Source organism: Vigna unguiculata, chromosome 6, assembly GCF_037176805.1.
Source record: "Vigna unguiculata cultivar grain cowpea cultivar isolate G323 ecotype 2 chromosome 6, ASM3717680v1, whole genome shotgun sequence".
NCBI lineage: Eukaryota > Viridiplantae > Streptophyta > Magnoliopsida > Fabales > Fabaceae > Vigna > Vigna unguiculata.
Genome location: NC_140797.1, coordinates 44,896,546 through 44,921,961, shown reverse-complemented (window position 1 = coordinate 44,921,961; position 25,416 = coordinate 44,896,546). Strand labels below are relative to the sequence as shown.

Below are 25,416 nucleotides of genomic sequence, written 5' to 3'. Positions count from 1 at the left end.
CGAATTCCGTTTCACATCATAACCAGAAAAAAAATAAGTTCAACTGATATTAAGGCTCTAACCTGGACAGAAGGACGAAAGTACCAAGAGATAAGTGGATGCAGGTTACTCACAATAACACCTTTCTTCAAACAACCAAGAAATACATAACCTAGAGAGGACCACCACCACCAGACAATGAAAGAATGAAGCACACAGAAATGAATGATCAGGGACGTCAGGACCACGAGAATGAAATTGAGAAAGTGACCACACGAGAATGAAACGAGAATGAAAGTGAGAAATTTTAAATGAAGGCGCAGTGACACACAGAGATAGACGGGAGAAGAAATACTATTTGGGGGTACAGAAGTTGGCGACGCAGTAAATGAAATTTATTGCGTCCCTACCCACTTTCAGCTGTATTTTAATGAAGGGCATAATCGTAACTTTTGGAGGTACAGAAGAAGTGTTGGAGGTGCAGGGAGAAGTGCCCGTCATCAGAACACAAAACTATGTTGGGCCTCATTTAGGTTTAGCCCAGCAATGAAATGAGCTTATGTCTCTCAAGCCTGCTTCGTGAAAGCATTTGGGCATTACTATTGGCACCCACCACATTGCTATTCAAGATTTTTCCCTTTTAGAAATTTGTTCTTTCCACATAATTATCTTTAACATGTCACACTCCCACGGAATCATTTGAAACAGTTTTCATTTGTACATTTTTATAAGATTTTTTCGTGATATACAAAAAAAAAAAAAGTTTCCATTTATATGGAGAGAGAAAAAATAAGACATGTCTAAAAATGATAAATCATTTAATATTATTACAAAATAATTGTTTTCAATTTTGATTGTATGAAAAGGATTGAATGATTTTAAATTATTTTCCAATTTAATTATAGAAAATATTTTATAATTAACTATAAATTGCATGTAAAATTGTAACGAGGCAAAAGAAAAATAAATGTTTTACTTGCACGAGTTCAAAGTTGATGACGCATATGAAGGCGTCTTTATAATATTGTTTCAACAGCGTTGACTGTAAATTTTGTTAATATTGTATTTATGTTAATTCAAACTATTTTTGTTAAATTCAAAAGCATATGGAAAAGAGACGCAGTTTATTTTATACATTATTTGATCTTTATTGAATTAACATTCCTATCAATAATATTATAAGGTCATTATTTGATCTTTATTGAATTAACATTCCTATCAATAATATTATAAGGTCATAAATTTTATGTTATTTTCATTTTTCGATGTATTTTAATTAAACTAAAATTGAATACTTCGTAGAAATTGAAGTTAAACTTTTAAATTTTACAAGAATTAAACCTCAGACTTCTGAATTTCACACCGACTAAAAGCAAACTATAAATTTGATAATAATAAAATTAAAATTATTTTAAATCAGAAATACCATACTTGACATGCTCGTGAGTCAAAAATATTGACATGAACTATGAGAATGTAAAAATTCATTAACCATGTTAGCAAAGTATTAATTTAATTAATCGCAACAAGAAATATAACCTCCTCGTTAATTTCATTATTCTAAAAATATATAGAGAGAGTTAAATGGTTTAAACATTGGACTATATTTAACGACGTTACATGCAGGCTGTTTTAAAGAACATTTTTTTTACTCAGTGCATATGACTTATACTTTTGATAACTTTTTTTCTTTTTTCATTTTCATGAAAAAATGAGTGTGTATCTCATTAATAGTTTTTATGATGGATAAACTAACCGTATTAAAAAATTAATAATTAATATATCTGAAATTGATCCTCTCTATTTCATAATAATAATTAAGAAAAAAGATGCTCGTATTTATTTTATATGTAAAAGTGATCCTTAAAAGAAAATATATAACTAATTTAATTTTAATTTGAAGAAATTTTAATTTTCCTTATAAGTTTAACTTTAAAATTATACTTTTAATTTCGACATAAAAGTTTGTTTTTAAGATTGAAGACAAAATTTAGCGTACAATTCCAATTTAGTCTATAGAAATTAATATTTTGACCCAAATAGAAAAGGTTAGAAAAAAAATACATGCATGTTACACGTTTTATTATTGTTAGAAAAAAAATACATGCATCTGTGTCTGTTACACGTTTTATTATGTTTTTCTTAAATTAGTGTATCTATTGTATAATATTCTTTATCATATATTGATTTTTCTAAAAAGGATATAAAAGAGAAAAATAATATATAATAATTATTAAATTCATATAATAAATTTAAAAAGTGGTTACCAATATACAATCTTTGAAAAAATAACTGCAATTATTATTGATTTTATCTATAACTATATATAAAGAGAATTCCCTCTTTTGTGTCTACATCTCATAATTCAAACTTTACCCTTTATAATTTAATTATTTATTAAATTTTTAAAAATTAACGGTTATTTTTTCAAGTTTTTATAAAACTATTTACTTATCTCTTTCTTATTTTTTCTCTTACTATTCATCAACAATTATTTTTTTTATATTTTCTCCATACATTTTACTTTATTTTATATAAATATACTTTTATTTTGTTTATTAACTTAATAACATTATAATATCATTAATTATTAATATAATTCAAAAAATGCGTACACACATGCGCTATCGCGCCTGTGTTTACGTTAGTATATACTAAAGAACATGTAGGCACGTCTTTGCATTTTTTAGTTTTCATAAAAATTTAAGTTAAGATCAATAAAAAATATACAATTAATTTTTAAATTAGTTATTAAATGTAAAATTGAAAAAATAAAATATATACACATAAAAAGTTTTTAAAATTAAGGTTTAAACAAAATATTTTTTTAGAATAATGATTAAAAATAAATTATTTATAAAATAATTAAGAATAAAATTGAAATAATGAAATGTAAAAAAAATATATTCTCTTTATATATTTATATATTTATATATATATATATATAATTGTTTTTTACAATAAATAAATTCACGTATTTTACTCTCTCACTTTATTCGATATAAATTATTGATTAATATACTATTATTTAAAAAATAATAATAATAATTTATACTAAATCATATAAAAAATAAAAGATGGAAGTAAAAAATAGAATTCAATATATAATTTTACTATTTTTTTTATATTGATGATGATTGATGATATAGATACAATCTTCTTCATTTATTATTGGAAAATGAAAGTCCAAAATTGACTTTAAAACAGTAACAGGAAAACATGTCGGCATGATATTGGGCTTCGTTAAGGGCACTGTTTGGTCTCTCTGTTCTTTATATTCACCCCTTCTTCCCCGTTTTCCTCTTCGGCTAAACTGTTTTTTTTATCCTTTTGGCTTTTTGCTGTTTATTTTATTTATATTATTTATCTGTGTTTTATTATGCAACTATTTAGTTATAGTCAGCCCTTTACAATAATATATTTTAGTTAAGATGTGCAACTCACTATTTCAGTTTGCAAAAATAATATTATAAGGCATACCATAGAATTTATTGTTCCAATATAACTAAATTATTGGTTTTAAGCTCACAGTTTTTAATATTTTTAATGAGTAATTTCAAACAACTTTTATGTCTTTTGAAGTGATATATTGCACAAATAAATGTTATTGGGTTTTCAAATATAGCATAAATGAATCACAAACATAACTAAATGGAGAAAATTATATATACATTTTTTTCTAAAACGTATTACTATGAGTAAGAGTACGTGTGTGTGTTTTTTTTATAAGAAATCGTGAGAGAATAATATAGAAAAAATCCAAAATAATATTTTGCACGTATTAAATGAGCACATTCGTAAGAAAATAATTTAATATATTTATCTAAACATGTTGCAAATGATTAAGTTATGTTAAATTAACCATATGTTTAAAATGAAATATTGTATTGAAAATGTTATTCTATTTGGTGAATAAAACAGAAGCCATGAAAGCATATATAGAATGGGATCAAAATTGAATAACAACAATCTCTCCCTATTGTAAATGATTATAGTGATTAAAATATTGGTAGCTTGTACTTTTTGATTCTTTAATTGTTCTAATCATAAGTGCCAGCAAATCATAGTCGAGTTAATTGTAAACTTGATAAATGCTTGGTTTAATTAACCTAACTCGATACAATTTACATTCTAGAATTATTATTATTATTATTATTAAATCATTGTTTACTTAGAAATCAATATTACTTAGATAAATTTCAAAAAGTTATATAAATAAAGTAAGTCGTGCCCTATTCTTGATTTAAATTTATTAAATTATATATATATATATATATAGATATATATATATATATATATATATATATATATATATATATATATAAATAAATAAAGTAAGTCGTGTTTTGAAAAATATGAAGTCAAATTTGAAGAACTGCAATTAATTATATTTTCACGAGTTATTTTTGGATGCATTTTTTTAAAATGGATTTGTACATGACTTCTTTTTCTTTTCTAACATTTTTTACTTTTTAAATTTATTTTTTCTTGTATTAATTAAATAAATATGGAGATGATGGGTTACATCTTCTTTTAACACGAGATTGAATCATTTACTTAAATTAAAATAATTTATAATTTTGATAGCAAAAGAAGAGTTGTGTTTGTGAAATTCACAGCTAGCTACGTTAACTGAACAACTCCGTGATTCACGTGTGGACTCCTAATGCAATGCGCGTAAACAAAATAAAAAACAAAACAAAAGAAATAATTAATGGGGCAAACACCAAACTCAAACAAATTAGGTCACCAAAACCTCTCAATAAAAAAAAAAAAAACTAATTCTCAGTTCCATTTCTTGTTTAATGTTGTGGCCACATTCATGCTCAACATCAATTCACCATTTCAAACCTAGACAAAAGGACTGGTCAACAACTCACTAAGGATTTTAACAAAAATAAAATAAAATAAAATAAACCAGAGAGAGAAATTAGTATAAATTACATAGTTCTTCACAAAAATAATACTGATATGCTATATTACAATATTCTTCAATGAATTTAGTTTCCTTTTTTATTTTATAGTATGCCATAAATGATATCACACCTTTCTTTAACTACTCTATTGAAGAAGTATTAGAAAAAAAATATTATGAAATGTGTGACACATAAAATGCATGTGTTTATGATCACAAGAGGATTTTACCTTGTTAAAAGAATTTGGATTTTCTTCTGATTTTGTGTATGTTGTTTCTCTATTATACCTTCGTAATATATTTGTAATATATTAAAAATATATTTAAAATATCAACACAATATATTTTTAATGTTCAATAAAAAAAAGTTGAAAATATGAACTTTAAAATGTCAGTTAAGAGTTTATATAAATGAGATTTTTACCCTGAAAAAAATGTATTATTATAATAGCAAAGATAACATATTTAAACCTTGTGAAACTATTTTATTCCTTAAATGAATACATTTATCATGAATTAGTTTGGTTCATATATATATACAAGAGTGACAAAGACAGTTTTAGGTTCATATTATACACACATCACTTACGAAAAAAAAGAAAGAGAAGTGAATATATTAATTAAAGAAAAATCTAATTAGACCTTTTTGTTTTTAGAACAACACAAAAGTTTGTATAGATAAAATATATAAAAACACGTTTTAAATTGTTAATCATGCCATGATAAACTATATATCACGAGTTAGAAGGTTTGATATTGAATCCTTTTTCATATATGAATGCATTATTTTATTTATACTTAAGTACACGTATTTTAGTTATAATTTATATCTACACTAATTTAAAGTTTAAAACAATGTAATGCAAGACTAAATCATTGAAGTTGTACCTTGAATATTCTTCACATTTGATTATTAATTATAGAATGGATATTGTTGGTCCAATTGAACTGCTACTCAATTTGATTCCTTCCATATTTGAAAGAAATCATCTAAAATACTCTTTTTGCATATTATATCATCGGTTTAAAATATCCATTTTAAATTAAAAATTGTTAATTTGAATTTCCAATACATACACATATAGTATTTTTTTTTCAATTTAAAAAGTTTAGTACAATTTATAAAAATACTCATTGGAATAGTACAATTTTGCGGTAGTGGGTAGATCAACCATTATATGTTGCCCCCATCCTTTTCCTCTCTCCTCACTGGCTTTTTCTTTGATTCTATAGAGAGTGGTTATTTTTTATAGTTAAAAATTCAAACATAATAACGTGCATTAGTAATTGTAGTTTAAAACCCAGAAACAGATTAAGAAAAAGATTATGAAAACTGTTGTCAAAATTAAAAATTTAAGGACACAGAAAAGGAAAAGAAAAATCAAAGATGTATGTCGTTGCTGGAGGAGTTCAACATGTGTTAGCAATGCCCATCACACATGGTAAGGGTGGGACCCACTTCCCGACCGCGATGATGATTATTAAAAACTACAAATGTACATGTACATGTTTGTAATTATTGAGAGTTGCAGGGTGAAAGTGAAACTTCGTAGCAACACCGAAAATCCAATGACAACCTCGTAATAGAGATTGTGTAACGCAATTGTTGAGTTGCAACTGTGTTCCCTAATTAGTAATTACCACCCCAATTACAATTTTCCATTTCCACTTCAAATTTCCAAATTTGAAATTTCCCTTACACTTTTATTTCTTCTTCTTATTATTATTATATCAAAAACACATAGATATATATAAATATTTGGCCTTTCTTTTCTTTTTATTTTAGTTATTTATTATTTATTATTCTTCCTTTACCTTGTGCTGTGTTTCACCTCACCAGTTTCTTCGATTGGTTGATCTGCTTTCTGGGGCAAGTTGGTGTCGATGAGGATCACGTTCTGAGGCATCCACTGTGAGTTGTAGAAGCGGAAAGGGAAGTGCTTGGTGGCGATTTCCGAGATTGGTCTTGTGTGGGTGTGAGTGTGAGTTGGAGTGTGTTGCAGGATTTTGAGGGGTTTGTTGTTATGAAAGGCATTATTCCTTGGTGGGTTTTGTAAGGGGTGGCTTTGATTTGCTTGGATTTGATATGGGTGGGTGTTTTCCTTGTTTTGGATCATCCAACAAGGAGGACAGTGGTGGGGTGAGGGTCAAGGAGGTGCCCAACAAGGATTCTTCTTTTAAGGAAGCTGCTTCTCTTGTTCCTCAGTCTCATCACCCCAGCAGAGCAAACACAGGTTTGGCTCCTAATTTTGCTACTTTCCTTCTCAGACTTCTGTTGCCTCTTTGATTGAACCACTGCTACCCTCGCTTGCTTCAATTGTCCTCAATTTCCCCTTTTGAGTGCCTTTTCTTGGCTTTTCTGGCCATCTTCTTCAATCCAAGTCGTTGGTTGCTTTGATCTGGTTCATCCGAGGTTGTCTCGTACTGGTGTAGTCAGTGAACTGATTTGTTGGCAGTGGATATGTTTTATCTTCACTTAATTGAATTTTGTTCCTACCAGAGGCTTCTAGTTACATCTCTGGGGATCTGCCCTTGCCTTTGGATATGACAAGTATATCACATTGTTTCATAACGTTTTCCTTTTGCCCTTTTCACAATTCTGGGATGCGAGACAGATGCTTGGTCCAGTCCAATTGCTGCATTTTCTGTAGATTGTTCAATGTGGTAGTCTGGTACCTTATTATAGAAATTTAGTATAGATGATTTGTACAGAATGCCCTTGTCTGAAGAAAAACTTAGTTCATTCAGAAGATAGGTACTGAAAACTTTACCTTCCAGGCCTGGCATTTGTGCTGCTGGATAATTGGGATTTTCAGAACTAGTTGAATAACATTCTAACTTATGGCAGGATCCGGTGCATGATTTAACGAAGTAGACCTTTTCATTGTGCAATTTGAAACTTAAATCGGTGAAACTTAAGCTGGGTTTAAGTGTTACATGTAATTATAAGTTTAGCAGTATAATGCTGTGATATCACCTTCAGTACATATTTTTATTCTCTAGTTTATCAGATGTTCTTCTGTTGCTTTTGCTCGATCTTATCTTTGATTATCTATTCAGATAAATCGAAATCATCACGAAGTGGTGCAGATGCTAAGAAGGAAGCACCGGTTCCAAAGGATGGCCCAACAGCCCATATTGCTGCACAAACATTTACATTCCGAGAGCTTGCAGCTGCTACAAAGAATTTTAGGCCAGAATGTTTGCTAGGCGAAGGGGGTTTTGGACGTGTTTACAAAGGTCGCCTCGAGAGCACAGGACAAGTAAGTTGTGACATCTGCTATGAACATTTTGGATTTAACAGATACTGAAGCTCAGCATTATGGCTTTCTTGTAGAAAGGTTTTATCATTTTTCAATTTGCATGCGCAGCTTTCAAAATTTGCCTGTCAATTGTCGCTTTTCCATTTGATTTTTGCATTGTTACTATAACTCTGCCTCTGTCTGACTTTTTGTTGATGAAATAATGAAATAATTGTCTTTGCAGGTAGTTGCTGTAAAACAGCTAGATCGAAATGGTCTCCAAGGAAATCGAGAATTTTTGGTGGAAGTTCTCATGCTCAGTCTCTTACATCATCCCAATCTAGTGAATTTAATTGGTTATTGTGCAGATGGTGATCAACGGCTGCTTGTTTATGAATTTATGCCATTGGGGTCTTTGGAGGATCATTTACACGGTCAGATTGCATTCTTTTTTAATTGTCATCATTGCTTCCTGAACTATTATGCTTTCTTATCATAAAAGTATTGAATTTTATATTTCAAGTTGGTTCAATCTTTTAAATGTCAAAAAACTGCTATAACTCATAGGATAAAGTAGAGAAGGGAATTGTAGGATTCTTTGTTGCTTGGGAAATTTCTTTCATTCTATGGTTTAAATTTCACTGTTATCAAACAAAAGAATTATGTCTGTGTGCTTTGACTGTGTCGTTTCTAATTAAAATGGGGGGAACTGTATGTGATACAAAACAGGGAGAAAACAAATGAGATTGTTATCACGTGGTTCAAACTTCAAGGAATAAATTACATGATTCTTGAGGCTTTGAAAGAGAGAGAGAGAGAGAATGCGTCATATGTTTCTATTTCTACAAATCAATTTATATTAGGAGTTAGGAAAGTTACTGTAATTTGTGAGTAGAAGGGCTAGACAGTTAGATTGGATTTTAGAGGTAAATAAATAGGAGGAGGAGGTAAAAGGAAGCTGTTCTATTCCATCTTGTAGATTTGTAGATTCTATTCCTCTTTTGTTCTATTTCTTCTCTTCCCATTTCTATTCTTGGTACCTAACAGTTTATCTTCTACTTTAGCTAGTGAAAGTGTGTTGTGTATGTCAGGAGATCATGTATCGTTGAAAAAACATCATAGATTCCAATTGAATGATAGAATTCCCCTATAAAGATCATAGATTATCAATAGGTACCTTAAACTATTGTGTGGTGGATGCTATTCTTTTTGTTGCCTTATACATATACTGTTTGCAAATTGTGTCATGTTTACATGATGTTGCATTGTTCAAAGGCATGAGCAGTCGACTGTTACTGTAAAATTGGGTGGACATCTAGGATTCAAGGACTACCATGAATATGTTTTAGTGCATCACTATTGTTGATACTTTATGATTTATGACTTGGGAACATTGTTAATGGTTAGATTTGCAAAATCATGGTGTAAGTTCTGTCAGTTGTTGAAATCTGTTAAATAAACCAAATTCCATTTTTATCACATAATTCTCTTACTACTTTTGACTTGGTATTACCTTCAAACATGTATCGTCTTTTACTGTTAGAGTATTGAACACTTTTCTGTTGGATTTTTATCCTTTTCACTTTGTTTATTTAGGTGATGGGATAGAAATTAATTTGACAGATTATTTTCCAAAAACCACATGGCAATGGTTATGTGCACATGTTTTGGAAAAGATCCTTTTTTTTTTTCTATAGAACTAACCTTCTCTTTCACAAGTTTTCTCAGGATGTTGGCAAAAAAAGATTGTTTCTTCAAAATATGCTAACAAAATATAGCCCTCAAAATCTGCCACTTATATTAGGGTACCCTTTCAATGTTTTGGAAAATAATGATCTAAATCTACGGTGGAAGTTAAATTTCTTACTTGCAGATAGAAGTGGTTGATCTCAAATGAGAAGTATATTACTATTGCTTATCTAACTTATCATGGAAAGGGGAGTAAAGGGAGTATACATTCATGCGCAAAATTTTCTGTCATCTCTTCATATACCACATTTTGAGTAGGATAGTAAGAATTGTGGTTGTAGCTAATAATTTACTATTAGGTTGAATTGAGTTTGAGGATTCTGGGAATTTTTACCCTATACGAATTCAAAAAGGTTTCTGAATAATCTATGTTAGACTTCCATTTTTGCCTCTATCTTTCTAGCTCTATGGGATGCACAAGTTTGTATTGGTTGACAGTTAGTGTGCCTTCCATAGTTTTGGGATTAGACCACAAGGTGTCGTTACACCCTTCGGGTAAGGGAGTGTTTCGCTTTGGGGCATAGACAAACATGCTTGCAGCTAAATAGATATTTTTTGTTTTTAATTAGCTTAATTCGTTGATGGTTATTGAAGTAGGAAAACCGTTTAGACTTATGCTTTATGATTTCTCATTGGCAAGGAAAAATCTTTGATGCATGGCTCTCTTCCTCAAACTAGATTGTTGGTGTGGAATTAGTAATGTAGTTCGAAGCAGAATCTTAAATTCCATTGTAGAACTGTAGGAGTAATGAGGTTTTTAGTTGAATTTGGTTTCAATAATGGTAGCATTGAACATGGCTGGGGGCTTGGTCTGGCAACATTAGATGGTTTAGGATGGTATTTGTATTCTGCACAATCAACTTGATCAATCATTTTCATTCAATCAATCTTCTTTGTAGTAATCACATTAGCTAAGACATAAATATTGTACAATACGTGGTAATTTAATGTCATTTTTTGGCTTGAATACTTTTCCAATTGGTTAAAGATAAAGAAAGCTAAATATTCATCTGTATGTTAAAATTCTGGTAAAATTACGGTGCATTTTTGAAGAGATTTTCTAACTTTATTTCAACTTATCTTACTACGCATAATTCAAGTGTTTTCTCATAATATTGTACGTCAGAAATTTCTTACTCTGACTCCCTTTTCCAGATCTTCCTCCTGACAAGGAGCCTCTGGACTGGAACACTAGGATGAAGATAGCAGCTGGAGCTGCAAAGGGATTGGAATACTTGCATGACAAGGCAAATCCACCAGTGATATATAGAGACCTAAAATCATCCAACATCCTCCTAGACGAGGGTTACCATCCCAAGTTGTCGGATTTTGGGCTGGCAAAACTTGGTCCAGTCGGCGACAAGACTCATGTATCGACACGAGTAATGGGAACATACGGCTACTGTGCCCCAGAATATGCTATGACTGGTCAGCTAACTCTGAAATCTGATGTCTACAGTTTTGGAGTTGTGTTCCTTGAACTTATTACTGGGCGCAAGGCTATTGACAATACACGTGCACATGGAGAGCACAATCTTGTTGCATGGGTAAGTATTCACATCTTATCACCCTTGTGGTTTTAGGCCATAAGAAATGCTCACAACACTCTCTATCTATCTATCACCCTTCGTTTAATGCACTCTACTGTTGGTAAAAGCTTGTTGAAAACTACAAAACCATGAATGGAGATCAATAAATGAGAAGCAACAACACCCACCAGTTTTTTTTTAATTTCCAGTACATTCATTCCATTGAATGATAAATAGTGTGTTGTTATCATTTCTCTGAATCATACATGATGTAAACCAGTTTGTATGTTCGCATTGTGATTCACTTCTAAATTAACACAACAAATTTGTCTTCATATTCTTGGGAAATGGAACTTTGTAGGCACGGCCTCTCTTCAAGGACCGCCGGAAATTCCCGAAAATGGCTGACCCTCTACTTCAAGGCCGTTACCCGATGCGAGGACTGTATCAAGCGCTTGCAGTTGCTGCAATGTGTCTGCAGGAGCAAGCTGCTACAAGGCCTCTGATTGGGGATGTGGTGACTGCTCTCACATATCTGGCCTCACAGACATATGATCCAAATGCAGCCAACCAATCCAACAGGGTTGGTCCCTCAACCCCCAGGATGAGGGATGACAGAAGGAGCCTGGCCGACGGCATGGATAGTCCTGACCGTCGGCTAGGTTCTCCTTCCACGCACCGAAACTCTCCTGACTTCAGGAAGAGAGACGGTAGGGATGCAAGCATCGGGACTGAGTCAGGCAGCAGGATGGACACCGGTGGAGGCTCAGGGAGGAAATGGGGATTGGATGATTATGAAAGGCAGGAGTCTCAGAGAGACAGCCCTGTAAATACTGCAAGAGCCAGAGAGACTCCGTGGAACCGTGACCTGGACCGAGAGCGTGCGGTGGCCGAAGCAAAAGTGTGGGGCGAGAATTGGAGAGAGAAGAAGAAAGCAAATGCCATGGGTAGCTTCGATGCTACAAATGACTGAACAGACACAACTGAACACCAACCAACTTGCTGTTGATCATGTATGGTTGAGTCAGAGGATAGACTGTGTTGGGTGTCTTGAATGCAACTTGTTAGTCATCACCATGTGAAGGAAAACAGTACACAGTTGAAAGAAAAAGACAAAAAAAAAAAGAAGAAAAATAGGGGTTGGGGGAGAAGTTAGTGTGGATTGGGGTATTTAAATGTAATGATGATGGTGCAGAATGTGAATTGAAGAGCCATGTCTATGTACTAACGATTTCTAGGTTCATGTGTGGCTAGAGCAGCAAAGGCGCTTCTAATTTTTTGCCCCTCTTATTTGCTTTGTATTGTATGATGAGGGGAGCTTAGTGGATTGCTGTCACATGATGTACTCCTACACTGTCTGTTGTATGTCTGAGTCTATGTTTTCGGCTTATACCAAAAAAAAAAAATTATTTTCCACTTCACTCTTCTGTTATCTTCATCTCTTGCAAACCTCCAAACTTGTAAACAACCACATAGTAATTAATTAGTTAAACCATTGTTTGTTCTTATCCACATTTAATTAATCACTTGTCCTCCTCAGATTTTGCAGGTTATCTAAAGAACTGTTTCTGCTTCTTTTCATATGGAAAAAGTATATAGTGGTTTTCAATAGAATTCTAGTGATTAGTAATAGCATGGATATTTTACACGCTTTAAAATTGTCTGTGGATAAATTGAAGAATGATATCATACAATTATTATATATGTTTTAATAGCGTTTATTGGGATAAAGGTAAAAGGGCTTCAAAATAAGTAATTTTCATGATAAATTATGTTTTATGCAGAATATTAATTTCATCTAGACATAGTTTTGACCCAAAAAATACAATTAATTAAATTCTAATACAAGCAAATTCACATGTAATGTAACAGTGTGGTTGTGATACCCTCGTGACAAAATCCCACCCACGCACACTCAAATAAACAAAACAAAAGGGTTCAAGCGATTTAGCGAGGAAAATGGTCATTATTTGAACTGATATTTTGCACGACATCAACACGTGACTCACTAGATATTTTCTTATGTGGGAATAGAAGGGAGCGAAAATTATCATTGTTCGTTATAGGATAAAAGCTATAATTGAAATTGAAGAGGACATCGCATTCTGTTGTGTGGAACATGTTTCGAACCTTTAAATGTATTAATTTTAAAAAAATAATTGAGAATTTTTTCCCCTTTTATCTGTATTATTTATTTTATCCCACCTATCCTTCTAGACGGGTTGAAATGAATTCAGTTCAATGGGTCAATAATTTTGCAAAATGAATCAAATTAAATTAAGAAGTGTGACTTAAATTGCTTTGAATAATTTATGTTGTTACTTGTTTAGAGCGAAACCCAAATAAACTCAGGTCAAACCAACATGTAGATTTACGGTTAACATGTTTTACAAAATAATAATTATATTTTTAATAATATAAACAATAACTCGGGTCATTCCCTCGTCCTTTTGTCTGGTAATCTTCTCCCTCCCTTCTCGATGAAGATGTTGACACCAACATTAATGAAATGTGAAAAATACCGCTTGTTACATCATGGATATCTCTCATGAGTCTTTGCTTTCATCATTTACTATGCAAAGGAGTTTTACTTCTTTGATTTACTGGACGAAAAGAGATTGAAAGGGTTGGTGGTACAATAATAATTTCCAAACGTTAGCTTAACGCAAGTCAACTTCAAAACAGTACAAATAAGAATTACATATATTTCATTGAACTAGTTTGTTCAAATCTAAGGATTTGTTTGTAGATTATACATACTTACATTCTTACAATATCCGATTTCTACATGGTATTATCTAACTAGCCATACAACTGATATTGGGAGCCTACGTAAATCAAAAAGAGGTTGGCAAGCCGCCAATTGTCATGTCTGTAAAACCCTACAATTCTTTGCTTATCCCATTTAATATAGAGAACACATGTCCATTTATTTTCTTCTCTTCCCCTGCCACAAAAATATGATTGCTTCAATAAAAGAAATGCAGAAAACTTTTATGTAATCCAAGAGGTAACAACTCTTAGAAGAAATGCATACCGAGCTAGCGTAATCATCCATTGTTAACTGCTTCCGCTTCTTCAAAGATGGACTATCTGTCTGTCTTGCCAAACCACGCTTTGATGGGGTCATGTTCTGCGAGATTTGTTAAATTTAAGTATGAAAAAAAAATTAATATTTGAATTCTATACTATTTACACATAATATGAAGAAAACTAACTTTAGCAAGTTTCTTCTCTTTGCGAGCTTGTCTCTCCCTCTCATCATATTCTTGGTTTTCCTTTTCTACCAGACGAATGAGGGTGTCACACCTTCTTGCCAATTCCTGAGTTGTGCGAGACTTAACAAACCAATCAAATCGAAACAAGGGTGAAGTTCGAAATGCCGCCTTTAACTCATCCCAATTCCCATAGCCAAGTTTGTGAACCATGCATATCTGTAAAATTACAGCAAATATAACTTTTCTAGAAACCCATAGAAGGATGGTGGAGCTAGACCTAGAAACAAAAAACAATTGAAAGGCAAAATGTGTACCATGAATCTGTCACATTCTTCATTGTACAACTTCCCTTTGTTTTGCCCATATTGTATCTTTAACTCTAGCCAAGGATTCTTGTACCGGTCCAACTTTTTCCCAATAGCTTTCATGATCTCATCTTTCCGAGAAATTCTTGCCTCCCCCCTTTCAATGTTTTTAATAATTCTGTCATAATCTGCAGTGATTCAAAATGCACAAGTCAGTTTACATTCCAGACAAATTTCCAGCTAAAATTGATACATCAACACCTGCACACAACAAAGTCTTATCCCACTATGTGAATAATAAAGACTTGTGCTGAATTTTACCACAAGGCATAAAATAAATAAAAATCTCAATCACTCAAATAGCTGGGTATATGAAACAAGCAACTAATTTACACACTAAAATATTTAACAAAAGATTCTTCCATGGCCACATTGGCTGTAACATACCATTTAATTCCTTGTATCTTTCTTTGAAGACCTTCGCATATCTTTCAACATCCTCCTCAGTTTTTCCTTCCATCTCAGAAGCAATACTTTTTATATCATTTCTGCCATATTTTTCGCAGGCCCTAATGAATGTATTAAAATCCCTCCGGCTCCAAGATGAAAACCCCTATATAAACAAAATACCAATGTTAAAAAAATAGTCCCCACCAAAGTGTAGTTTGAAAAAGATGGAGAAAATTTTCACCTCTTCTAGCAAGCGCTCTTTTTCCTCCAACTCTTCGGCGGTCAACGGATCTCCCACCTCTAAACATTCATTTCATCACAATTAAAACTAAAGACATACATGTCGAAAGGAGGAGTCAAAGTACTAGTCTAGAAAGTGACCAGTTACCTTCTGGTTCATCAACATCTATTGAGTCCTTTATCTGATTCTTCTGGTGTGCTTGCTGAAATTTTTAAAACAATAATGCACCAAACAATACCAACTCATTGAGCTAAACTCAAAACCTAAAAATGTGAACAAGCAAATTCATTTTTCCTACACCTACCATGAGACAGCGAACTTCCTTTTCGTACAGCTCACTCAACCTCTGTGTGTTGAAAAACTGGAAATCATGCCTGGAGGTCAAAGAAGAAAAAGTTATAAGTACATAACAGAGGTGTTACGTTAAGAAAAAAATGAAAGTGTAGAAGCTTACAACTGGGGCATCCTAGGAATACGAGGCTCTTTTGGTTTAGTAGGACCACCTTGACGCATTGTTTGCTTGAAGTACTCGGACTCTGAGTAGCTACGAGCAAGAAAGCCCAGAAAAAGAAAACCAGTATACCATGTCATAAAAACAAAATATCAAATCAATATGGATGTGTAGAATGTAAAGGGAAATGCTTACTTGCGCTTCCGCTCCCTTTTTGGTGGTTCAATCCAGTTCTCACTAACAATTTTTTTAATATCAAATCTGTTATCGTCCTTTACAAAAAAGGAAATTGACATACCAATGTCAGTTGAATAGATAACTGGGACGGGGATAGAAGGTTGAGTACAGAGCAACAAAAATTAGTCAAAAGTTAAAACAAAGTGTCATCTTTACCTTCTCATCATCAAAATCATAAAGCTCAGCAGCTACAAAAAGAAAGCATCAGTTTTAGTAACTCTAAACTACTAACAGCAGAAAAATTAAGTAAATAGGTAGTCATAGGTACATACTGTCATCCATCTTAAATTTGATGGCATCTTCAGTAAATTTCTTCATCTTGGCATCAAGCTCGGCAGTTGCCTCCTCTCCTTTAGCAATAATTCTATCAATATCCTCATCTGTAATTGTACTATCCTTGGAACTGAAAACCATTTCAGCCCCAAATCTAACCATTTGAAGCAACTCATCTTTATTTACCGCTGCACATGAAAGCCAATGGAATCATATTAGACAATTCATAAATCTTGAAGCAAGGAAACTAGAAAAATCATCCATCAAATCCTTACTCTTCTGCTCAGCTAATCTCCCTTGCTGAATCACCAAAGCATCAAGTGCAAGCTTTTTGTAGGCCCTTTCAATGACTTTTTCTTCAATTGTATACTGTACCATCACCATGAGGAGATGAGGTGCTAACAAATAGAGCGAATAACGAATTGAAAAGCAAAACGAAGTTTAAAATTGCTAACCTCAGTACAAAAACGAAAAACTTGAACTTCCTTCTTTTGACCAATCCTATGAGCACGATCCTGAGCCTGCAAGTCAACTTGTGGGTTCCTGTTGTAAACCACCAACCATGTAAAAGTAATTTTTAGATACAGATATAAATCATATGACTGCATCCACGACTATTTGAAATACTGACCAATCACTGTCATACAGAATGACAACATCAGCAGTAGCAAGATTAATTCCGAGACCTCCAGCGCGAGTAGATAACAGGAAGACAAATTTCTCACTTCCTGGCTTGTTGAAAGCATCAATGGAAGCATCTCGATCATCCCCACCAGTATTTCCATCAATGCGACAATATTGATATCCACGAAACATTAAATAATCTTCAAGTATGTCTAGAAGTCTCGTCATCTGAGGAGAAAAGAAAAAACTTAGGGACAGAAGAATATTTGAAAGGCAGGAATAAAAGAGAGCAAAGAAAAACAGATTGCAGAATGTAAAACATTAACGATTTAGGAAATATAAGGATTCTGACAAGAATCGCATTCTGACAAAAAAAGAACTGACCTGAGAAAATATAAGGACCCTAGAATCACGCTCTTTCAATTTAGGAAGTAACTTATCCAAAAGAACCATTTTACCTGGAAACAATTTTTTACAAAATCAAATAATCTCAAATTTTATTGATCAACCTAAACCAGAACTTCAGCACCCTCTTAATATAGGTATGAGATTACCAGCATTTGTAATGAGATGATCTCCTGTTGTGTAGGGAGGACCGGGTTCAGCACCTTGGAAAAGATATGGATGATTACAACATTTGCGTAGTTGCATAGCTATGTTCAGGAGGCGTTTCCTTTCACCACCAGCATTTACAACTTCAAGATCCTTCTGAAGTAATGCTCTATAATACTGTTTCTGCATCTGGGACATGCCTACTTTAAGAATAGTTTCCTTTTTCGGTGGCAGCCCTTTCTCAACATCTGATTTCAACCTTCGAAGGAGAAATGGCCTAAGGACCTTAAACATAGAAAGTGAAAATGTCAGTCATTTGCCAGATTAACATTCAGGACTTTCAACATATAAACAGAAGGTTCTGTAACTAACCTTGTGTAATTGTTGAACAACCTCCTGTTGGTCATTTTCACCAGAGATTTGAAACCATTCATCAAAAGTTTCAGCAGAACTAAAAATTTCGGGAAGAAGAAAGTTGAGAAGAGACCAGAGTTCATGAAGATTATTCTGCACCATTAAAAGAGATAATAAGCACCAGAAAATACTTGATGAAATATACAAGAAAAAAGAAAAGATAAATTTCAAAATAAAGCAAAAAAAAAGGTACATAATTAAGAAATCTAAGCTTCTAGACAATTGAAAACCAAACACATCAAAGAACAGCACTTAAGTTTTAACAAATTCAAAGTTATGAACAATCTAACTCTTTAGTCAGTTTAAATCAATCTAAATTGACTGTTAAAGAAAAATCTAATCAGAACACATAATACCCAGTGCACCATCTCTAATGAAATTTTGCTACATACCATTCATTCAAGGTTTCCCAGAAGAATTACAAATTGTATTTTGAATACTTTCCTTACTCTAATAGCTATCTCCATAACTGATGTTATTCACTCCCATCCATCACTACAAAAAGACAAACTAAGAATTTCAACAATGCAGACCAACCCTCCATCACGACTAGCAGTTTCATTACTTGAAGCTTACTGAAATCAGTACAGAATACAAATGAGACCATACTAATTACAATTATTTTGAAAAAACCTGGCATCACACCACCTCCATGTTAAGAGAGTCTCTATACACCAATAAATTAAATAAAAATGACAATGACAAAAAAAGTTGTTCAAATGACTACAGTGATGCAGATAGTACAAGTAATACCTGAAGTGGTGTGCCAGTAATAAGGAGGCGATAGTTTGTACTATATAGTCTCATTGTTTTTGACAGCAAGGAATTTTCATTCTTGATTCGATGAGCTTCATCAATAATTATGTAACGCCAACTAAAACGACGCAACACAGACTTCTCCTTGATTGCCATTTCAAAACTGGTGACACAGATATCAAACTTGCCAGCAACTAGAAGTTCCTCTCTTATATGTCTCTGCAACAAGACAAAACCAAGAAAAACAGGTAAAATTAAGTGTCAACCTTGTCCAAAATAATTCAACCTTGAAAAGACGGTCTTACCCTTTCCTCAGGGTTGCCAAGAAACTTAATTGCACGAAGAACAGGACAAAAGCGCCGAATTTCATTCATCCAATTTCCAAGAGTAGATTTTGGAGCAACCACCATATGAGGGCCTTTTATTCCTCTGAACTCATGCAAATAACCCAACAAAGATATGGTTTGCAACGTTTTACCAAGTCCCTACAAATCAGATTTATTTGTCAAGACTTCTTTAAACCAACTCGTCAGTAACATAAAAGCCTTACTCCTCTGGGTAAGATCAGATATCAAATTATTTATGACAAAGCAGTTGCATATAATACAGTTAATTCAGTTTGGCACAACTGCAAGCCCACAAAACACATACCATTTCATCAGCCAGAATTCCATTTATCCCATTCTCATACAATCGTATGAGCCAGTTTAGTCCAGCCAGTTGGTAATCCCTCATCTTCCCTTGGATGCCTGTAATAAATTAAAAACAAGCAATTAACGTTCATGTCACATGAACAACCTCCCCCTACCAAAAGGTGTTGACTTAAGAGCAATTCATCAGATGTCAACAACAAATATGCAACCATCTAACAAATATGCAATTCATCAGGTACAAGATCAGAATTTAAAGAGTAGAGCCTTCAGTCCATGCAAGTAAGCACAACTTCAAAAATAAAAAATAGCACTTACATGATGGTTGCGATACCAGACGTGTGCTGGCGACACCATCCTCTTCTTCTTTAAGGTATTCTTCATCTTCCTCTTCCTCAGTGACTTTCGATGCATGGCGACCCCTTATTATACAAATCAAATGTTAGAATAAACCCTTTTAAGCAGCACCAAGTCATTTTCAACTCTATAGGGCTCATATCTGAAATCAGCATCCCTTTCTCGTCCAATTCCTCCCAATTCAATATTAAGGGGATTTGCAGAAGAGAGAAAAGGGAGTTAAAACATTTCAACCATAATGACTAAAATACCCTACTTATGTTTTGAAATTTTAAATTTCAAGAATATAAAAGAAAAATAATTTGTAAAACCATTACCTTCACCTCTTCTTAGCCAAGTATAATCTCTAATAAAAATTCCTACCCTCCCTCTAACCAAAATCCCTAGAGGGCATGTAGGAACTACGTATCATTATTTGATTAGATATGCTAGTTTATCTCTAAATTTCCTAGACAGCCCACTAATATACAGGAATTATATATTAAAATACCCTTTAAAAGAATATCAAACTTTGAAGTAATGGAGACATTGCGAGATTACTTGTGGACTTGCACAATTCCATGATTTTGTAGTCCAAAAAAACATTTAATCATGAAATGTCAGAATTGATGAGATTGATATGCTAACGCACAAAAACGGTGGCATTGTCCAACTTGAGTGAGCACGAAAGTGGTTCTAATTTTGGAATCCAATAAAATGGGTTTTGGATTAAAACCCCAGCCCAATGGCTACATAAAAGTCACATTGTGCGATTTTTCATCTACGTAAAGGACTCACAAACGGACAAAACAATTCCATGTCTTCATCAATTGCTCTCCCTTGGCTCCTTTGAAACCTCGACACCTTTTCTTCTTTGCTTTGCTAGCGGCATTGTTCCTCTACAAAAACGGTTTGGACTGATCTCAGCGTCCTCAAGTACTTGTCCTCTCTGCTCTCGCACATTTTTCTATTATGCAAACAGCATGTGCATTTGTCTACACATATGGCACAGACATTGTTCAAACATTTGTTTTCAATTGAACCCTTTGTTTTCACTCATTCACGTCAAACCACTGCATTTTTGTGTTGCTCAGGTCCCCTTTGTGATTCTGTCCTGTCTTAAATTCTACTTTGTTGCATCATCAACATGCATTCTAATCCTCCTTCTACAGATACTGCTGTCAATGATGGCATTGCCAGTGCCTTTGAAAAAATTTACTGACTCAAAGCAGTGCCAAGAATTCTCCTGTCAGTAAAACAGATGTGGTTTGTAAGCATGACGTATATCTTGGTGCTGATCCAAGGAAAATTCAAAGCAAATACTGTGCAAAGTCTTAACCGCAGTGGTTGATAACGTCAAGCACTTGGTAGGAAATAAAAAGGGGGTGCCTGCAAAATTGTATCGGAAGTGAAAAAAATAGATGTTTGAATTGGTGTTGATGTGGGCAGCACCAACAATATTTTCAGATAGAGGGGAATTAGCTCATAGGCCGCAATTAAGGAACAATTTAAGAAGGATCAAAGAGAAACTGCTTGAAAGGACATAGCAAGGTTTTTTTACGAAAATGTTAACATTTCATGCGGCAAGAAGCAAAGTGTTTGGGTGAATGCTTGATTTAAGGACCCTTCATACCCCAAGATCAGCATAAAATATTTGGAGGAAGAGGTTCAGGCAGCAAAGAGTGCTTCGGAAGTTTACAAAGACGCATGATAATAAAACAAGTTGCATCATTAATGACTGATGGGTGGACTGAAGTAAATTGTCTTTATGAAATCTATTGATACATTTGTCATTTCAAACAACTGATAAGTTATTTAAAAATGATGGAAACATTGTTGAAGAGTTTGGTGAAGAGAACATTGTTCAAATTATGATGGACAATAAAGCCAATTATAAAGCTATTGGTGAGATAGTGATGAAGAACGAAAGAAGCTTGATTGGACCCACGTGCACACACTTCGTTAATTTGATGCTAAAAGATTTGAGAGAAGATACGTGTTCATCAACTGACGATCCCAAAAGGTATACAAATTAATACTTATATTTGTTCTACAGCATCTCTGCTTTTCTCTGCCGCAACACTGTAAAATGGAAGAGATTTGTTGAGGTCTTAATGAGAATAGGGGTCTTTTAATTAGAATGCTTACAAGTGATGAATGGAATGATGGTCGTTTGCAAGAACAAGAGATGGAAAATCAATTAAGGATGTGGTTTTGCCTAAATAATTTTGGAAGAATATTGTCAATTGTTTGAAGGGTGCCTTCCCTTTAATTCAAGGGTTATGAATGATTGATTCAAAACAGAAACCAGCCATGGTTTCATCTATAAGTCAATGGATCAAGCTAAAGATACAAAAACATTTTAATAGGGTTAAGGTACCTATTATTCTAATTTAAAGTATTCTTCAATTAATAGAGAGAGGTGAATTACTGAACTCTAACTTAAATTATTCTTCTACTTTTAGATATGAAGATGAATAGAATACTATTGATGAAAGGTGGGACAGGCAGCTCCATGGGTCTTTGCACTCAGTAGGCTATTTTCTCAATCCTGAATTGCACTATACTCCTAATTTCAAAGTAATAGAGGAGTTAAAATTGGTCTCTTGGTATGTATACAAAAAAAGATGGTGGTTGATCCCGAGAAACAACATTCAATTGATATGCAACTTGAAGATTTTAAGAACTAAAACAAGCTGTTTGGTAATCCCTTGGCTGTTAATGCAATTGGGAAGAAGACTAGCAGTTTGGAGGGACACGTATGGAGATGAAAATAAAGAAATTGAAATGTTTGTCATACACATTCTCAGTTTAACATGCAGCTCCTCTGGATGTGAGCATAATTGGAGTGGATTTGAAATGGTAATATTTTAAAATTTTGACATTTGAAATAACAAAAAGGCTTGTTTTACTAGTATTTGTTTATATGTTTGCATTTGAATTAATTAGGTCCACGTGAAGAGAACAGATTGTTCAAAACAGGATATTATGAATGATGTATTTGTCATGGTTAATTCCAAATTGAGCAAGAAGATCTTCCAGTCGATGATGAGTGAATTATGGAAAAGGGTGATCCAAAGGATGACAATGAAGGTTAAAACAATACTCCAAATTCAAATGATAATGAAGGCTTGATTCAAGCTCAAGTTGGAGAACAAGTGGATGATCTATAACCAATGTGGGACCTCCAACAAACTGGTTAAGGATGTTCTTCCCGAGGTTCTTTGTGAAGGAGATGAAGTGGAGCAAATGATGATCCCTTGACTTTTGGTTTTGATTTGAAAGATTTGTATGTATTAGAGTTAGGTTAGGTTTACGCTTTAGTCATCTAGTTGCCTTCATGGTCAGTATTTTTTTTTCAGACTACTTAAGTATTTGGCATTTAAGTTGTTTTGTTTTGTTAGTTATGACTTCATGAATTATGAGTTGTGACTTATTATTTATTTTATGACTTGGTTACGATGCTTTCTTTCTTACACTTATAATGGATTTAAATATGATTAATTGTTTAAAGTGTGGCTTTTTACTTTTATTATCTATGCTGTTTTATACGCATACATAGAATTTATATGATATTTATAAGTCCAGTAAGATCCTACTACCCTGTGTTAAGATTCCACAACTTACGACTTTGTTAGTCTCTCCCTTTCTATTTTGACCACCTTACTTTTTAACACATAATTTATGGTGTCACCGAGAAGCCAAATATAATAAAATTCAGAGTAAGGGCAAAGGGAAAGGAGGGGAGAAATTGTCATGGCCTAGTTCACATGAATTTTAGGAACATACCTTCCCCTTGACTTCTGAGAAGAAGTTTGATCACCTTTCGCAAAATGAGCAAACAGCTCAGTCTGCTGCAAGAGATACTTCAGACGCCCCTTTCCTCTATTATTCTGCATTAAATTGTATGTCAGTTCATTTACTTAACAATCGTATCAATACACCGTGATACAAACAGAAGTTGGATTATCCCAGAACTAGACTTACCATGTCGGCATCTATGGCCGCATTTTGTGCATCCAGTATCTCCTGGATTTTCTGTTTCTTCATTTTCTGCATTTCCTTTAATCTAGCCTTCTCTCGCTTGCTAATTGCCGGATCAACATTATCCTCACCCTGAAGTCAGACAACAAATGCTCAGGCTTGTCCTCAAACTCTTAGTTCAACAAAAAAAATCACATACAAAACAACCAAAAGCAAGTTAAATTCGCGAGCACATCCTCCTCCCTCTAGGTCTCCAGCATGCACAGCTTTTTCACCGTCCCACAAGGCAAGTAAACGCACAACTTCAAACATAAACAACAGTTTCGGAAGCAACTAGAGTATGAGCAAAGAGGAATGAAGCAGAAGGAGTAAGAACTACAAGCTACGAACAACATAGTAAGTGGAGTTTGACCTGGTCATCATCCCCAGCTGGATCTTCATCAGAATCCGGAGGATTACCAGCAGCACCTTCGTCGTCATCGTCGTCGGAACTGGCAGAGCGTGCCACCGCCTCAAGCTCCTCCTCATCTTCCTCTTCGTTGATCTGCTCGTTGACCAGCTCCTTTTCCTCGGATGAACTCGAAGCATTGGAGAGTGCTTCGTCCGAAGATGAGTTGGGCTTGGAAGGTCTCGCCATGGATTCCGAAATCGATAACGAGGGTTTGATAGATAGATAAATTGAAAGAGGGTTCCAAGTTTGAAGTCGCAGTGTAGTTGTAAGATTGGGGAAAGTAGGTAGTTGCGGGATTCGTAGCCGTTCGATTAAGCGTAAATGTGCGGTTACCACATAGAAGAGGAATGGGAAATTTCCCGCCATTGATATCAAAATGGACTTTGCCGCTCAGGCCCAACTACCTAGGCCCAAAGTATGAAGCCTGTTAAAAAATGGGGTGGCACTGTGTTTCTTCTTCGAAAAACTATATAAACTACAGTAACGCTTTTTAATATTATTAATATTTTTTACAAATTAATATTTTTGTTTTTAAACCATAATGGTCTCCGTTATTGAATTTTTTATAATACTATTTAAATTTAAAGAGTATAATTGTAATATTTAAAGAGTGCATTAATAAAATTATATATTTTTAAAACAAAATGAGATTTGTATAAAACCTAAAAATTAAGAGAAATCAATATAATGCAACCAAAAGAAAATAGTCAGTTACCATACATTATTTGAACCATTCTTTTATACATGTTCTAATAAAACCACTTATATATATATATATATATATATATATATATATATATATATATATATATATAACTATTTTGTTTGAAGATAAATAAATAAAAAAGATAAGGCACAATCAAATATTTTGACCAAAACTAAACAATAGGATACATCTACTTATAATTTTAAGTTAAAGAAACTTAGCATGGTACAAAATTAAATTATATTTTAAAAGTAGTATTTATGTATTTAATAAGTTGCTTTACCTGACACTATATTATTTTATAAATTTATTGAGGAAGTAAATGTAATATTAGACGATGCAAATAATTTGAAA

At 33.3% G+C, this 25,416-nt stretch overlaps 2 protein-coding genes across 3 annotated transcripts; one reads left to right on the top strand and one right to left on the bottom strand.

Moving 5' to 3' along the window:
• The first annotated feature begins 6,511 nt into the window (after positions 1–6,511).
• Positions 6,512–12,835, top strand: LOC114187608 (Protein kinase superfamily protein). The gene is made up of 6 exons (XM_028075899.2): positions 6,512–6,527; positions 6,735–7,128; positions 7,955–8,157; positions 8,381–8,570; positions 11,041–11,432; positions 11,776–12,835. The coding sequence occupies exons 2-6, from the start codon at positions 6,981–6,983 to the stop codon at positions 12,385–12,387; spliced, it is 1,545 nt and encodes a 514-aa protein (XP_027931700.1). The 5' UTR covers positions 6,512–6,527; positions 6,735–6,980; the 3' UTR covers positions 12,388–12,835.
• A 1,254-nt stretch (positions 12,836–14,089) lies between these two features.
• LOC114187607 (ISWI chromatin-remodeling complex ATPase CHR11) lies at positions 14,090–24,626 on the bottom strand. Of its 2 annotated transcripts, XM_028075896.2 has the most exons (25): positions 24,318–24,626; positions 23,909–24,037; positions 23,711–23,814; positions 19,904–20,007; positions 19,587–19,684; positions 19,241–19,420; positions 18,933–19,154; positions 18,138–18,272; positions 17,768–18,050; positions 17,598–17,671; positions 17,221–17,441; positions 17,045–17,132; positions 16,865–16,958; positions 16,589–16,777; positions 16,473–16,504; positions 16,275–16,351; positions 16,083–16,172; positions 15,933–16,002; positions 15,776–15,830; positions 15,629–15,687; positions 15,385–15,550; positions 14,947–15,125; positions 14,633–14,848; positions 14,452–14,547; positions 14,090–14,361 (listed from the first exon to the last, which is right to left on the bottom strand). In XM_028075896.2, the coding sequence occupies exons 1-25, from the start codon at positions 24,540–24,542 to the stop codon at positions 14,344–14,346; spliced, it is 3,204 nt and encodes a 1,067-aa protein (XP_027931697.1). In that variant the 5' UTR covers positions 24,543–24,626; the 3' UTR covers positions 14,090–14,343. The 2 variants fall into 2 exon arrangements, with proteins under 2 accessions (XP_027931697.1, XP_027931698.1); XM_028075897.2 differs by lacking the exons at positions 23,711–23,814; positions 23,909–24,037; positions 24,318–24,626 and adding an exon at positions 20,720–21,096.
• Between the last annotated feature and the right edge of the window lie 790 nt (positions 24,627–25,416).